The 17,676-nt window shown below is 44.9% G+C and overlaps 1 protein-coding gene across 8 annotated transcripts in view; it reads left to right on the top strand.

Moving 5' to 3' along the window:
- AK4 (adenylate kinase 4) overlaps window positions 1-16,583 on the top strand; it is a 66,585-nt gene extending 50,002 nt beyond the window's left edge. For all 8 annotated transcript variants that reach the window (XM_023641944.2, XM_023641945.2, XM_070268916.1 and 5 more), the window contains 3 exons: window positions 7,206-7,378; window positions 10,079-10,197; window positions 11,400-16,583. In XM_023641944.2, the coding sequence (XP_023497712.1) occupies window positions 7,206-7,378; window positions 10,079-10,197; window positions 11,400-11,514 (407 nt within the window). In that variant the 3' untranslated portion in view covers window positions 11,515-16,583. The remainder of the gene's footprint in view (window positions 1-7,205; window positions 7,379-10,078; window positions 10,198-11,399) is intronic.
- The last annotated feature ends 1,093 nt before the right edge of the window (window positions 16,584-17,676 follow it).

Below are 17,676 nucleotides of genomic sequence, written 5' to 3'. Positions count from 1 at the left end.
CTTTTTTCCCCTAGTCATGTATTTCAAGTCACGTGCAGTGACATGCATTGCAGTAGCATTGGAAACCATTTAGGTGTCCATCGGTAGGGGCGTGGTTAAATTATGGTAAGTCCAAACCGTGGAGTAGTCTGCAGTTATCAGAGAGAGTGAGAGAGCAACGTGTACTATGTAGAACAAATCTCCAGACACAGTAGAAGAACGAGGTGCAGGACATTTGCTGGGTGTGTGGGGAGATGCTGGCAGCTCTGTGCCTGCAGCACCAGCCCAGGCAGTGTCCCTGAAGCCACACAGGGGTTGGGTTTCTGGTCATTTGGGAAGCTGACTGCTGCAGCCGTTTCTCCCCATCTGAGAAGTTACTTCTCCCGGTCTGCGGCTTCTGTTCAGGAGGAAGAGCATGGCGTGGTCCGCGGTGCGTGATTCTGCACTTAGCACTTGGTTCAAACCTAGCTCCCTCGGTTACTGCCTGTGTGGTCTTAGGCAAGTCATGTCACTTTTCTGAGCCTCAGTTTTTACAACTTTACAGCAAGGTGGAGATGATTCCTGTCTTGCAGAATTATTGTGACTTTTGAGATATTTATTTATTCATTCAACGAATATTTATTCTGCACCTCCTGTGTGCCAGGCAGTTTCCTAGGCACCAAGGATATAGGAGTAAACAACTTAAAAGCTCCACTCTCATGCAGCTTACATTCCGGTGGGAATAGAGGCACTCAAAAAATAAAGTAAATCACACTCAACAAATGGTCATAAATACTATGAAGAGAAAAAGAGAATAGAGGGTGACTAGGGTTCGGGGGTGGAGGGTGGAGGTGCAGTTTATCAGGATGGTTGGAGAAGGCCTCACTGACACGGCACAGTTTGAGCAAAGCCCCGTGGGAGCTGAGGGCACACACGGGTACCTGGAGCAAGAGTGTTCTGCTCTTGTTATGAGCTGTGCGCCCCCCACCCCGCCCCCAATTCTTGTGTTGGAGTCCTAACCCCCAGCACATCAGAATGTGACTCTATTTGGATACAAGGTCTTTAAAGAGGTAATTAAGTTAAAACTAAGGGTATTAGTATGGGCCCTTATCCACCTTGACTGGTGCCCTTGTAAGAAGAGATTGGACACAGACACACAGAGGAAAGACCCTCTGAAGACCCAGGGAAAAGGCAGCCATCTGCAAGCCAGGGAGAGAAGCCTCAGAAGAAACCAGCCCTGCCAACACCTTGATCTCAGACTCCCAGCATCTAGAGCATGAGAAGATTAATCTCTATTCTTTAAGCCACCGGTTCTGTGGTACTTTGTTATGGCAGCCCTAGGAGATTAACACACCCTTGTTTTATATCTGAGAAAACGAAGGATCAGAGAGATTCCAGCACTTGTGGAAGTTCTCACAGTTGTGGCTGGGAAGAGCTGGCCTTGATCCCCAGGTGTGTCCTATTCCAAGCTTGTGCCCAGAGCCACTGGGTTGCACTGGGTCCTGAGGGTGTCTGGCTTCAGGGCTGATCTCCTCACTTTTGAGATTGCAACTGGCACCCAGCCCTTTGACTTCTGGTCCCCTGTTCTCACTTATATACTTTCTGCCCTGCCACACTTTCTTTAGTGGTGAGATCCTGGACCTGACTGGCATCAACAGGTGACTTGAGTCGGGGCTCAGTGAATCTGGGAAGATCTGCCTCTTTCGGGGGCTTCCTTCCCAGTTCTCGAACAGAGGGAGAGTAGACACACTCTTCACACCTGCTTAGAGGTGGTGTGAAACTGATCGAAAAAATGGGCCAGGTAACAAGTACTTAATATTGCGGGGCCTGTGAGAAGTTTCATGGTTCTTAATCAATCAGGGGTAAATATTAGGATCACCTGGATAGTTTTTAAAACCCACGCAAGTTCTGATCCTGCTTCATTCCCAGATGTTCCCTTCTGGAAGGCTGGGATGGAATCTGGGCATCCATAACCCTTTTTTTTTTTCTTTTAATTCTTCCCTGGTCATTTTGATGTACCCCATCAGACAGAGAATCCTTGAAGGTTTGGAATGACTGATTTCTCCTCTTGGTACTTCTAAACCGTTGAAATGATTGCATTCCAACAATATTAACATTTTTAAACTAACTCTTCTATTTTAGCTTTCATTATCTACTCAGAGACTTCTCTATTTTCCATGGTTCTTTCAACTTTAAACTATTTTTAGGTTGGGAAGACATTGAAGAGCCATTGTCCTAAAGGAAGACCTCTAAGCCATCAGAATTAATTATTCTCTGTGGTCGTGAGCAGGTCTGGGTGTGAAAGCCCAATAGGTAGGACTATCCAATACATTTTTGAAATCTGTTGCTTCTGAGTTCAGCGTGTTTTGTACACAGTTGCGTTTTCCACCTGATCCTCCAGAGGGCCCCAGAGGGCAGAAACCCTTGTTGGGGAGCTGAGCCCATTGGCTTGTAGCCTCATTAGCCAGAGACCCATTAGCCAATGAGATTTGAGCTTTTATTTGTTGGAGGAACTGTTACATTCTCTTTTAGAGCTCCCTAATTTTTCCTATTGCTTTTTTCAGCTCTCAACCTCTATCCAAAGGATGAAGAAGAATTTCTCCTTAGGGTCATGGTTGGTGATGCTAAATGTACCCTCCAAAATAGAAGCTTAAAAGGAATGAGCAGAAAACCTCAACGAAAGTTCTGTTATTTTCTTTCTGTACTCCAGTGAGGGTCACCTCAGAACCCACTGCTTCAGATGCTGGCTTTTCCTTGGAAGTGGAGTTGGGGAAAGAACATAGAGGTTGACCTGGGGGCTGTTTTGGCTGCAGGCATCTCTAATTCCCGTTGTCCTCTTGAAGCTTTAGTGGAGAGTGGGTCATGGGGGAAATCAGGACCTGACAGCCAGTGAGAGGACCTTATGTGGAGGGGTCACTGCCCTCTCTGGGCTGGAATTTCAGTGTAGAATGTGCTAGGCTCCGTACCAGCAGATAACAGGAGTAAGACACGTTGTAAGTCCCGGTTTCAGGAAGCTCCTCTTCTAAGCCCGACTCTGGGACAGTGTAGGGGAACTTGTATTAGACTTAGCATAGTGCCCGTGCCTCCTGCCGAAATTCTCCCCCCAGCATCCCCGGCCTGGCCTGTAGTGGGCTGTTGTGGCGAGGGAGGCAGAGGAAAGGCTCCGGTGGAGGGTGTGTGCAGCGTTCAAAAGGGAATTTGATGGGAAAGATAAAGGGGGAATGGTTTTATCTGGCCTCTTCTAAGACTCGTCCCTGTCCCTCCCAGTCTATGTAGCCATAGATTGAATTGAGCCCTGAGGGCCCACATGGGTCCAAATCTTGCCCTGTGGCTGCCCAGATAGCATCACATTCTTATCTACCTGGTGGCTGTCACATATTTGGGGCTCCAGAATACACCTGGGTGGTATGAAGCCTCAGTTCTAAAGTTCAGTTTGTTTTTGAACTTAATCAAAAGAGAAGTTGCTTAAACAGTGGACAATAAAGCAATCGAGCCATTCCATAACAGAAAGAAGGTTACATATTGCATTTACAGAGCTCAAAAGAGTCATATAATTTCACAGAATTAAATTGGGATTTTAAAATAAGGTGACTGGTCAAATAAGGATGGTCACTGAGTGGAAAACCAGAAGATGAGTACCCTAGGGTTACACTTAAAGGTTTTCCTGCTGTGTGCGGGCACTGCTGCCTCCAAGGCTGAGGCCAAGGTGTCCACAGTGTCCTTGATCTCAGGCAGATACAGTTTGACCTTTCACCTACCTCCCCAAATGTGACGTCGCCGTGACCTGATCTAACAGAAATTCTGTTGAGATCTGAAAAAAATCTAGTCAGCAATCTTTATTTAAAGGCAATATTTTTTTCCATCCTGAAAATACTCTCTGCTCAATTAAAAAACGTTAGACACTGTAGAAGAGTAGAAAGGAGTCATCCACATTCCCTTTGCAAAAGAAAACCACCGTGAGTTCCCTCCAGCCTGATTTCCCAGCATGCGGGCGCCTGTAGTGAAGGAGGTGCTCAGCCACGGAGTCCGTGTGGGAGGAAGGAGAGGACGCAGCTCAGTGGCTGTTGGTACAAGAGGCAGCACCTGGGCTTCAGGAACAGAAAGACTTCGTCTGTTGAAGCCAGCCTGAATGCAAGACGGACGGCAAGAGGACAGCCTATGGGAGCGCGCAGGCGGTTTCTTCTGATGCCATCTGTAATGTTGGAGCAACCCTCGTACCTAGTGGGGAGCCGTGAGTCCCTCGGGGTCTGGCTCATGACAGCCAGTGACCTGTGATGGGCCCTGCAAGATAGGCCTTCCCACCTCTGCTCGAACTGGCTTTGTCTTTCCTGTCGTAAGAACAGAGTTGAACTGGGCCCCGGGTTTGGTTCTCTCTGTCCCTGTGTCCTTTTGGAAAGAGATGCAAATTAATCTATATCCCTTCTGTAATGAACAACATAAAAAGTTCCATACTGGGGCCATTGGATGACTTCCCTTCTTGGAGAAATGAGAAAGTGAGCTGTGAGGGAAGGCTAGGACAGCGCTGCTCAAACTATCTGTAGTCAAAGTCCAGATTTATTTTTTTCTCAATCCATTGCAGAACAGTCCCTTTATCAAATACAATAGAAACAAATTACTAGAAAGATTAAAAGAAAAAAACCAGATTCAAGCCCAAATTTAACAGACTTAAAATTACTCTGTTGAATTGCTGTAACATTCCTAAATGCTTTTTCTCATTTCTGTGCTTCCTGGGACCCAGACTTGCACAGGACAGCAGACCACATGTGGGGTTTCGTAGGATGTAGGGATGGGTAATTTCTGATGGAGCTTGCAAGCTTGGAGGCAAAGTTTAAGCAAGTCCACCAGCGGCATAAACTATGGAAATGGCCACAAGCCCATGTTCTAAATTGCTTGTCTGTGTCGGTTTTGTAGGAGCTAAAGGGTATAGCAATGATCAAGACAAATAAAGTCCCTTTTCTCAGGGAGTGAGGTAGGGATAAAAAGTAAATATAAATACTAAGAAATTATTCACAGTAATGCAAAATAGAAGGTAAAAAGAGTAATGAGATTGATAGTGGGAAGGGAATGGGGCTACTTTAAGTATACTAGCTCAGGAAGTCGCCCTGAGGAAGCTGCCTATATGCACATATCCCAAATGACAAGGAGTCATATACTCAGAGATCTGCAGGAAGAACATTCTAGGCAGAGGACAGCAGGTGCAAAGGCCCTGAGGTAGAAGTATCCTTGGCACATTCACTGATAGAAAGGAGCTAGCGTGGCCTGCAGAGAGCAATATTGAAAGTTGTTTGGGGGCTGGCCCCGTGGCCGAGTGGTTAAGTTTGCGCGCTCCGCTGCCGGCGGCCCAGTGTTTCGTCGGTTCGAATCCTGGGCGCAGACATGGCACTGCTCGTCAGACCACGCTGAGGCAGCGTCCCACATGCCACAACTAGAGGAACCCACAACGAAGAATACACAACTATGTACCGGGGGGCTTTGGGGAGAAAAAGGAAAAAATAAAAAATCTTTAAAAAAAAAAAAGAAAGTTGTTTGATGCGGCCAGAGTTGTCTTTGGGCATCATGTCATTTGACACTGGACAAAAGAAGAAGAAGCTAATTATAGACAATAAACTAAGTGTAGACAAGGAAAATGGTGCTGTGGGCAGCCCAAAGGTGAAGCCGTGGGAACAGAGAGTTGGGTTGCACCTGGGAAATCTGTGGGACCCAGAAAAATCAGGAGTCTCATCCATGACTGCCCAGAGACCTCTGTCTGGAGAGGAGGGGAAGAGGGGCATGTTTCTCTGTGGAAAAGATGACGGGTGAGGAGCCTGGGAGGGACGGGCTCTGGGGAGAGGGGCCTGGCCTTGTGGACAGGGAGGCCTTGAAGGGAGTACTGCCAAGTTTCCAGCAGTGGCTGGCAAGCAGCGGTCCCTGAGGCAGGGGCGCAGAGACAGCCTTGGGTGGGCTCTGTCACATTCAACTCAGCAAGCACTCTGTGGACATCAGCTTGGCGTTGGTGGCTCTCAGGGATTTCAACAGCGTGTGGCACATTGATGCTGGCGCAGCTGGCTTCCTGCAGCAGCAAGAGGGGTTCTTTGAATGCTGAGTGTTTGGGGGCCATGAAGACCAGCTAACCTTGTCATCTTGACACTTCCAGTGATGAAAGGGTGGAGATGGGCTGGTGTCTTTATCTCAAGTGACTTAAGAGTTTCTCTTCTGAATATTGTAGCTCCTGTTATACATTCCTCTCAGCTCTCCATCCACCTGACTCTTTGACCTAACTAGGATTTAAAGGACATTAAAAAAACATGATATTAGATACAGTAAGGTTTTCAACAGAGCAGACAAACGAGAGTGATCTATTTAGGGAAAAGGTACTACCATGTAGATCCACCCCGGCCAAACCGGAGTTACACTTAAAGCAGGTCCATCCCTCGGAAAAAGTATAATTTGGGATCACCTACCTCCCAAGGTCACCTAGAGCTTATGCTTGTAGAAGAAAGGAAGAGACGCCCATAAGCCCAACTTTCAATTTTGCTGTTTATTTTCCCACATTTAGAAAACGAGGGTGAATTTAGAAGTTTTGCAGTATCCGGATAGTTTTAAAAGCACCAGTTCTTTTTGAGATTGGACTTCTGCTCACCTTGTCAAGGAGAGGCTCACATGAGGGTCGGAGTGACGGAGCCTACTTTAATTGATTTAGACTCTAAAAATATATATATATAAAATATTTATTATGCATTTAATATATATTTATATTTTGTGTTATATATATTTATATAAATATTATATAATAGATTTACACTTTATTTTTATATATTAGATTTGTATATTTATATTATAATATATAATTTTTTTGTGGTAGCCTAATAATAATACAGTCATAACCTGTTAGAGCTGAAAGAACACAAATATGATTTTGTCCCTTCTCTTCTTTACCAGAAGAGGAGTTGGAGGTGATGTAACTTGCTCAGGGTCCTGTGGGCAGTTGGGAGCCGAGCTGGGACCAGACTAGTGATATTTAGTTAGTGCACTTTCTACTTTTATCAGGTGACTCCTTAATCTTTGAGTATTCCAAATGCCAAAGCTAGATTATAAAGTAGCACCTTTTCTTCTAATATTAAATGTATGGAGGTAGGTATGAATTTCTGATTAAGCTCCTTTCTGGGTGACATATGTGCAGATTTGATTCTTCTGTCACTGAAAACATTGCAATGATTAACTAGAGTTGGGAAATGTCTTGCATCTGGTCTGTTTTGTTTGGTGTTTAGGTTTTCCTAGAACGCTGGTTCAGGCCGAAGCCCTGGACAAGATCTGTGCCCTGGATCTCGTGATCACTTTGAACATTCCATTTGAAACACTCAAAGATCGTCTCAGCCGACGCTGGATCCACCCTCCCAGCGGAAGAGTGTACAACCTGGACTTCAATCCACCTCACGTACACGTAAGACTAGACTAAGCGCTTTCACAAATTGACCAGAGAGAGGCAAAACATTTCAGCTGATAAGTGGGTGAAGGACGTGAACAGACTGTTCAAAAAGGGGCAAGTCTACATGATCAACAAATATTTTAAAATTCTCATTCACTAGTAGTCAAGGAATACCAATTAAAGTAAAAATAGGATATCACTTTGGATCCATTGGACTTGGAAAAATTAAATAAGATTATAACATCTGCTGCTAGTGGAGATCTGGGAAAAATGGTACTCTCACCTTTATTAAGTATATAAAATATTAGTAGTATTTTTAAAAAGCAATCTGGGAATGTACATTAAAATTTTTAAATACATATTTCATTCACCTCACCTCTGGGAAGATAGTCCATGGGAGTGAAGTGCTAGTGGGTAAGGTTATGTACACAGCGATGCTCATTTCAGTGTTTTTGGTAGTGGAAAAAACAAAAACAAAAAACAAAATTTCAAACAAAGTGAATGGTCATCTACAGAGGACAGTTAATTAGAGGACATCCACATTTTGGAATATTACATAGTCAGTAAGAAGAATGACTTAATGACTTAGCGCTATGCTCTTTGACCTAGAGAAGTGATTCCTCTAGGTGTTGCTGAGTGAGAACAGCAAATAGCAGTATGATTCCATTGTTGTCAAACAGTGACCAGCCTCCTTGTCGTTTATCTGTTTGTGTGGTCAGGTGTGCTCTCTCGCTGCATGAGAGCAGGGGCAGAGAGAAGAAGGCTATGTCCTGGGCTGGCAAAATGGTTTGGGCTGGGACTGAACCAAGAACTGGGGTCAGAGTGAGGGGTCATCTGAGCGGTGGGAGTGAGGAGGGAAGGGGACTAGGGAGGATGAAAGGAAGAAAAAGAAGTTCAAATACAAGATCTCTGCATTTTCATAAAATTAAATACATGTAATGGTGTATGTTTGAAGAAACTTTTTAAATTAACAAATTCATTTAAAGAGTTGGTTCAGTCTGATCATTCTTAGCTCCACTTATTGGGTGGCAGAAAGTATTACGTGTTATCGTCCACATGTGGAAGGGATGGCAGTTGTGTCTCCTTGGGTTAATGCTTGTGGAATAGATTTGAATGTAGACAGAGTCAGTGATTACGACGAGAGTCACATCGGTGGGGTTAGGGTGCCTTCCCGGCTCCTGGTGCCAGCGCTTCAGGAGACATCCAGTGAGTCTCGTTCATTCGGGCTAAGCACCAGTCTCCTTTTAAAGTCTTTTTTAAAAAAAATGTAAGTCATTCTGGAATTCCTTTATTATATCCCTTCCTCCCTTCCATCCTAAGAAGCTGGTGTGTGGGAGAAAATGGATGCAGAGGGAAAAAGAGCTCTGAAATAGCAGACGGGAGCACTGAGGCCCAGCACAGAGGCTTCTTCACACATTGGCTCTGTCTAGAGCAGCTGATGCAGATTGTCATGAACTTTGACTTTAACACTGCGTTAAAAGAGCACCCTAAAAGGGCACCTCAATGACAGTGTTACTTCTAAAGGCATCAGTGACAGTGCTTGTCTGGGCCAGCTCGACCAGCCGTGGTCGCCAAGCTCCCCGGAAGGAAGGATGCTGTTACCCTAGCATCGTTCTGCTCGTTCTGGAAGCAGGTGTATTTGCTGGGGTTCTGAAGTCCTGGAAATGCCTTCTGAGCTTTGCAGCTGTTGCAATAAAGGAGAAGGGCATGTAGGCGACGTACAGCCTTTTCCCAGCCCCATCCTCTGTTGTGTCAGGGTAACAGCCGTGGGATACACACGTGATAACTGGTTGTCTCACCAGTAAAGTGTAAGTATGAGTTATGTACCCAAGGCCCTGAGCTGTAATGGAATTTTAGTATGTTTCAAATTTATAGCCAGTTTCTAATTATCCAGTTGACTTGCCTGAGCCTTCTGGTTCTCTGCGAGCCTGTCTTTTGACAGATTTACTTCTTGTAACTGCCTCCCCTGGTGGGTGATGGCCGTGGCGGTGGGAGGCAGATTTCTGATGTGTCCATTTTGCTTCTTGTAAGTAGATATGGTTCCTAAGGAGGTTAAAATACATCAACAACCAGGGTTCTTTAAACTGCAGTTTTTCAGTTCTCAGAATGTTTGTTCCTGATTATCATGGGTATATGATTCATGCCTATTTTAATCCACTCTTAGGTAAGTTATTTGATTTAGTAAAATAGCCCGAGTAAGATGAATCTCGGAAAAGCTACGTGATAGAATTGGAAAGCCAGCAGAGATGGGATCAAAATTCTCCTGGATGAGTGTTCTTCCTAAGTAAACCAGTTGGTTCTTTGAGACATTTTGTTTTCCGTATTAAGCACTCAGCCTTTAGAAAGCAAGGCCATGTTAGCAGCATTTGGAGGGCCAGAGAGACATTGTCTAAAGGTTGTTTGTTTTGGGGGGAGGCCGCATGGAGTTCTACACTGTGAATTGTAAGTAAATCATTCATCAACAGCACTGGAATGTGTTTGGAAAGATCTGAGAAGTTAATAAACATTTCGGGTCACTTCTCATGAAATAAAGGTAACAGACTGTCAAGAGGGCTAGTTCTTTCTCAACTCCCTTCCACATTCCCATCATCACCCAGGCCCAAGTCAGCATGTGGTCGGAATCAAAGGGGAACACCTGGTTTTGCACAGAGAAGTTTTTACCTATGGAATGGCCCAGCTGCTGGCCATATTAACTGGTTTCTCTGGTGTTTGTAGGGGATTGATGACATCACTGGTGAGCCATTAATCCAGCAGGAGGATGATAAACCTGAAGCAGTTGCTGCCAGGCTAAGACAGTACAAGGACGTGGCAAAGCCAGTCATTGAACTATACAAGTGAGTGTCGTCAGTGTTTCCACGGATGGCCAGCTGGAGAGGGGTGGGGCTGGTGGGACGGACGTTGGGCTGAGGGCGGGTGGTGTTTCTTTAAGCTAGACATACCCTAAAGGCCCTGCCCCTCCCCTGAAGTCAGATGAAGTGCTGGAGTTGTACGTGGGAGAGGACGCCCAGTACTTTTATGCTGAAATTTTTATAACGAGGACCGAAGCCTGATCAGCTCTGTTTCCTGGCTTGTAAAATTACGTCTAGACTTATTTTCATTTTTCTTTTTAAGTGGCTGAAATAATGGTTTACATTTTGACCCTCCCACATGTAAATATCTGATTTGGAAAGAAGATTTGAAGGGACTTTTGCCTTAGACCTGTCTGGAGGGAGTTTAACAAAGAAAAGCTAAAACTATAAAGATTGCAAATTCAAATGGCTCCAGGGCCCAGGCGGGCGGTTGGATCTCCTCTGTCAAACCTGCTGGGGGATGTGTCAAGCTGGGCAGTTGAGTGGCAGTTGAACTGGCCAGCCCCTGTGCCTGCCCCAGCCGGTTACACCACAGGGGCACTCAGGCCTGGTGGGGTCCTTGATCCCTGTTTTTCCTGAGAAGCAGAAATCTGGCTTTCTGTTTGGGGAAAAAAAAATCCCAATTTTTACATTGGCACCCAATTAAAAAATTTTTGATAGTATGCAAGCTGAACAAAACCCATATGCCGACTGCATTCAGGACAGCGGTTACAGCCTCTGCTGTAATCAGTTTCTGACCTCGTAGCCCCCAGATAATTTTGCAAGCCTTTAGATCAGAGGTTCCTGATTATGTTATTATGATATTGTAAGTAATAACTCTAAGAAAGTAATAAGTAATAACCCTAATGAGTAATAACCCTAACCCCTAACCCTAATGTTTGTCGGTGATTTGCTTTTCAAAAGTGTGTATTGAGGCAGATTTGGGATTGTCTCTGTAATGTTATTCTTTGACATGTTTTAAAGGGGAGAAGAAAAGGTGGCCTCACGTGAGCGTGCCAGAACTGCAAACGCTTTGGCCTGGTTTAGATGTCCCCAGTGAGGGGTTGATCCACTTCGAGGGGCTGTTTGGGCACTTAGCGATGTGCGGCACAGACCCTGAGATCGCGCTGTGTACCCGCGCCGGGCTCCTCAGCTGCCCTGCAACCGTGGTAAAGGAGACCTAAAAGCCTTTGTGTGTTGTTTTTCAGGAGCCGAGGCGTGCTTCACCAGTTTTCTGGAACGGAGACTAACAAAATCTGGCCTTATGTTTACACGCTTTTCTCGAACAAGATCACACCTGTTCAGTCCAAAGAAGCCCAGTGAGCCCGCCCAGTGGCAGCACCGGGAGGATGTGGCCGTTCATGCAATTGTACGTGTAGCGTTGGTGCGTCCCAATTAGAAGCTAGCCGAGACAGCTCGCAGCGTCTTCTCTAGATTAAATGAACTGATGTGAAAACTAATGAATACAGGAAGAGTTCATGAAGAGGCGCTTCTCTGCCTTTCGAAAGAAGGGTCACCCTCACACGTTTAAGATGTCTCTCCTCAAGTCTCAAGCCCTTCACAAGCAAGCAAGGACAGGCCGGTTTCAGACGGTGTATACTCAAGCACGAGCTTAGTTTTGGTGGTCGTGTTGTTGCCATGGAAGCCTTTTTGCACATGACGGCAGTGGTGTCTGCTTCTCCCCCGCCCCCAAAGGCTGATGAGCAAGAGCACCAGAGGGCCTGAGAATGCCCGGGACTGTGGCCTGGGTCTGTCCCAGGTTCTCTGGTATGTGTCCTCCTGGTGACAATAGGATTGAAACCAATTGCTCTCAGTGGTCGCTTCCCTGGCCTTGAGTGACTGTGTCCACAATTCACTTTTTCTGTTGAGAGTGACACCTTCTTTTCTGCGTCTATGCTCTGTAGAACCTCTCCTTTCAGACATCCTGGAATGAAAGGATTTGGCTTCTGCTCTTTTTATTAGACTGTATTTTTTTTGCATCTCTTTCCTCCTTTCCTAGGCTACTAAGTCATATGGATAGTCTTTGCTTCTGTCCTTCTCAGATTCCTTTCTGAGAGCTGAGAGCCGGGGGACGAGGTCAAATCACTTCCTGCACCAGGAGCTGAGCTCTGCGGAGGGCCCCCTTAACCTGCTGGTCTGACTCTCATGGGTTGACAATGCTCCTTTCTTCTATTGTGGGAAAATAAAATCCTCAGAGTCTTTTGGGGATCCTCAAAAAAATGGGAAATATTCATTTACGTAAATGTTAAATGATCATATCTTATGTATAGAAGTAATAAGACCATATGGAGTTACTGGACGGAAAGGATAGTTTAGCTTTTTATTCAATACAAAAAATGTGTTTTAAAAATGCTGCTAAGTATTGATGCTGACGGTGTTTTCCTCTTTTGAGTGACCCAAGCATATTATAAATAGTTGGTAAAGGAATATGGAGCCTGGGGGGTTAAGGAAACAAGTTGCACTAGCTGTGCCTAGACTGAGTATGAGAGCTTTACTATTATGGGAAAACAAAATCTTAATTATTTTTTTTATTCCAAAGATGCTTTCTATAGGGTGGCCGTTAAATCTAGAAATATAGATAATACTATTTTGTCATTCATTGTAATGTAATATCAGTAAACCATTTGTTAAGGATTTGCCTGATTTCCAGACTTGGTGGCCACCTTGTTTACTTCTTGCTCTCCTCTGGGAAGGACAATGAAATTTATCCCTGTTGCCTTAAAAGTAAACATCCCTCTTCATGCATCCTGGCTGTCCCCAGGGAGGGTCCTTTACTATTCCTGGGAGTGACTTCAATGTAATCATTGCCTTTGGAGTTTTGGGAAAGGTACAGAAAATGGGAAATCGCCTGATCCTTGATTCCGTGCTGTACTCCTCCATCCTTCCTTCTTTCTTCCAGCAAAATAGACAATTAGAGCCAGTGCTGGAGTCACTCAGTTTGTCTCAGCAGTGTTTGCTACTTCTGGGATGGCCAGCAATCGAGAGTCCTTAGCTGGGTGAGACTGATAAAAAGACAAAGACCTTTTCTGTGGTCTTTGAAAGATGATGCTTGTTTCATGCTTAGTGGCCTAAAAAATCTATTTCTGATTTTCTTCAACAAATTCTAGTTTTTCCTTCAATGATTTTGTAAAAAACTTAAGTTTTCTTGAAAATATTTTGACAAAAGTAAATTAAAAGGCCATCTTTCCTCGGATTTCCCTGTACTCCCCCACACGTGGTTCCTTCACAGGTACACGCAAAGAGGAGATTGGGGGGGTCCCTAAGACTTCTCCTGTCCTCACAGTCTGTGACTCTAGCCAGCTGTGAATTCATTTTACTTTCCATTCTCCTGACAGGCTTCCCACTTACTTAGAACTGAAAAATGTTGCTATGTTCAAAACCCTCTAACACTAAGGCAAATAAAAAATAGGTACCGTTTGTCGTGGGCCTACTGAGTAATGTGTGTGGTTTTAGGACCTTTACAGACATCTCATGTAATCTTTCGAGCATCTGTGGAGATGCGCGCGATCCTACATTTGTCCACAAAGAAGGCAAAGGTCAGAGATGGGAAGCATCGTGCCCAGGCCCTTGCTGCCAGGACTCACACCAGGTGTTCCTGACTCTGCATTCTGGGTTTGCAGAATGGATGTTAACCCACTGTGTCCTGTCTCAGGCAACCCAGGGTGCGAGCTTGGTTTTGCTTAGGTTTCCGAATGGCCTCACGTCAAACATAACCGAGTTCCCTATGGTGACATTCAGCTCTCTGTGAGACTGCTCTTTTTATTTTTTCCCTTTGCTTCAGCAAGGGAAGCTGCTAGAGGAGAGTCTGAGCCATTGATCCTCCTCCATAACTACTCATTTATAAAGAAGAGGAAAGGCCATCGAAGTGGGCTGGGCTCGGGTCCAGGCTAATCTGGGAGGAGGCAAGCTCATGCTCCTCTCCTACCGGCTTGGTGTCCATGGTGTTGTGCCCCTGCAGGGACCTTTACCCTGGAGCCACCCCCGCCACGGTGCTCACAGAAAGGCCTGGGCTCCTGGGAGCTATGCAGAAGCTACACACTTTTCTTCCCCTTGATCAGAACAAATCGCTCTCTTGCTCCTACCCCAAAACAAGGCCCTGATGATAAGCCGAGCCTTCCCAGAGTGCTGGCAGGTGAGCAGACGGTGACTGAGCACCTGACACAGGGTGACCTTTGACCCCCGTACCGTCTCCCTCTGTTACATTACACGTCAACATGATCGTGAATGCCAGATTCACACCTTTCCCCGCCATCTGGTGTGGTGGCACTGCCTGTCGTACATCATGCTGGCAGAACCAGGGGAGACGGGCTTCCTGTCTTCCCCGCCTCCTCAGGGTCACTCCCTGCCACCCTCCAGCAGCCAAGCTCAGCTGCGCTCCAGCTTCACCCAGGTGTGCCCCTCTCCTCTCGGTGAAGGGAAAAGGTCAGAACAACCACGAGTGAGGGAGGATTCTCAGAGAGAGCGGCTGCTGTGGCTTTTCCTGCCATTTGAAATGTAGAGACAGGATCATTTTAGATGGAAAGATGCCTGTGCAAATGGCTTCTATAAAATTTAGTTCACTGGAACCTGAGTTTGTTATTTGACTCTGACTATTTGTCTAACAGTTTACCAGCCTGCTGGGGGTCTTTGCTCAAATCGTGAAGAGTGCAAATTTCCAAATGTGTCAGGGGGTGGGCATGCGTAGTAGTTGCTGTTTATTGGCACTTCATGCTAAGCGCATTATGTGCATTGTCTGATTAAATCCTCAACAGCGGCCCTATGTAATAGATATTATTATCTCAATTATCTTGCCTCTTTGTATTTAAAAACGGAAATAATCGCCTTTACTTAAACTTGTGTTTTCATGTACGTATAGGGATTAATCAGGAAATTCAAAAGGGCCTTTTTAGTACTTTCCCTACTTTGAGCTCTACATTCTCATTAGTAGGTAAAAGGATGTATTAACTCCCCCTGGAATCTTTGCTTTCCGTGCTCTGGTGCTGAGACGGGAAATGGGCATTCAGCCGGTCCTAGTGGTAGTTGTACACTGTATATCCAGAGGGCATGTGCCTCGTCTGTACGCTGCTGGGTTACAGATCTCGGGAGGCATTCGTATCTACCTGGTGAATTTCATTTATTACCTTTCATTTAACAGACAGTGTCTTTTCTTGCTGCAGTGAATTTTGTCAGGGAGGCAAGTCGTAAGGCAGAGTCGGGTCATGGTATGAATTTGTTCCCCTCCATTTGTAGTAACTCCCTTGTCTATTTGGTGTCTCAGAAGAAGAACCCAGTGACAGAGACTCCTTTTAATACAGGAGTGTGGTCCAGTCATAAGTTATTGTCCCTCTCCTTTCATAACTGACCCAGTCCGGTTCCCAGACGAGAAAGAAGTGCGTAAGGCCCAGATGTCAGGAAACCATCAAGCTGTATTTCAACCAGGAAGCAAGTCTGCTTCCTGCGCCTGTTGAGACGTATTATAATTACAGTCATTCATAAATGCCGTAACTTATCTTTCTTTTAAAAGATTGCACGGTTCTTGCCAAAATAAATGCCGTTATCTGTATGCTTCAGGGAATTCCCCAGTTTGATCAGTGTGTGTGTATGAGAGAGAGAGAGAGAGAGAGAGAGAGAGAGAGAGAAAGAGAGAGATGGTAAGACATTTCCAAGAAGGTGGAAGCTCTCGTGGAGCATGGATATTCCATCCTTCCTTGGTGGTCATTAGGCTATTCCAGGAAGCACAGTGTCATTCTTTGAAATAAAAGATCTCCTGTTTAAAACTTTCAAAGGAGGCCCGCACCTTGAAGATGCCCTCCGGGGTTGGTGTGTGTCTAACTCCTTTTCATAAAACCTTGCTTTTCTTCATTTGAAAGCTTTGGCTATAAAGTCAGAAATGTACTAATAAAAAAACTGTCTTGTATTTAATTTAGAGAAGAGAAAAGGGAAGAAAACCGAAAACTCAGTCTTGATGTAAGCGCCCAGGTGTCAGGGTTGAGGGCTTTCCTAGTTTTATGAGAATTTGTACTACTGATTTTTATATGTTCTTGTTTTTGAGATGAACAGACCTCTGGGAAATGGTCGAGTTACACGGCGTTTCACTGTGACCCCTCTGAAGCTGAAGTCAGCTCTCTAACCTAATGACAACTTGCCTCCTTGGTTTACTGTCCTGTGAAATGTCAGCCAGTTTCCCAGACGTCGCGTGTTTACGATGAGTCAGCGCTGCTCCTGGTGTGGAAGTGTCGGTGCTCGGCGCTCCTGATTTTGATGTATGTGCTTCCTTCAAAGTATCTAAACCTGCAGTCTAATCTGTATATGCTTTCCTAACTGTTAATTGTATTATTGATTATTTTCTCTTGCTTGAAGATTGATTCCTACTTTTTAATTGATAGAAATAAAGGGTTTTTTTCTTCTGCTTATCCTAGTGAATTTATTTAACATTTGTGTAGCTTTTTACACTTGACGAAACACATCTTCACAGATATTCTCCTTTATGCCACTCTGCAACCACTCCGTTACCCACAGTGTTATCTCTGATTTGCAGATGGGAAAATGGAGAACACAGTGCTTCCGGGACAAGGTGACAGTTGGTGGCAGAGCAGGATCCTGAACCTGAGAGTTAGGACCCCCAGGCTCATTGTTTTCTACTACACCATGTCAGATTTGCGGGATAAAATTGTGGTCGTGCTACAGGTCTGAACTCAGATGTGGTGGTAGAGTTCAACAAAAAGGGATACTTGGATCATAACAAGGGTGAAACAGAAATCCCTCCAGGGGAGAAGTCAGGAACAAAAATGAGTGAAATGGGTGGGAGTGGGAGGCAGTAGGGAGTGGCAGGGACTGCGAGGAGCTGGGGCGGGCTGCTTTTCCCGAAAGGGGAGTCATTGCCTGGCTCTGGCCTATTAGCACCTTCAGAATGCTGGCCCAATGCTGCCCAACCATTCAATTTGTTAAGAGGAGCCAGAAATCTTTGTTTTTGTGTGAAATCTTATTTTTAAGTGTTTCCAATTTAAATTTTTAAAAAACGTTGCACAGGCCAAACAGCATATCACTTTAAGCCAATTTGGGACTTCTGGATTAGAGAGAGACTCGTAGGAGGTAGAGTGGGGGTCTGCGTGGCTAGACAGATATCTATGAAGTAAGGAGGCAGACTCTGCAAGAGCCAAAGAGCAGGAGTGGGGGATTGTCTAGATTTGACGACAAAAACAGTGTATAGTTATATAGAATTCTGCTTTATCAGAGAATACTGCCTACTCAAATAAATCACTTGAGTTTTTTACTCCAGAGTTCAACCAAGTGTGATTTTTTCCCCATATTCATTTCATCCAGTGAATATATAAGCATCCAAGAATTAAGTGAAAACCATACGCATACTTGAGGAAACCTACCTAAGCTATATATATTTGTGTGTTATATATGTGTGTGTGTGTGTATGTTTGTGTAAATAGAATTATATACACGTGTATACATATGTGCATATGTAATAGTTAAAATAAAATAAAAAGTAATAAT

Source organism: Equus caballus, chromosome 5 (assembly GCF_041296265.1).
Source record: "Equus caballus isolate H_3958 breed thoroughbred chromosome 5, TB-T2T, whole genome shotgun sequence".
In the NCBI taxonomy this organism is placed as follows: Eukaryota; Metazoa; Chordata; class Mammalia; order Perissodactyla; family Equidae; genus Equus; species Equus caballus.
Note: the sequence above shows the minus strand (reverse complement) of the source record. Positions and strands in the feature narration are given on the sequence as shown.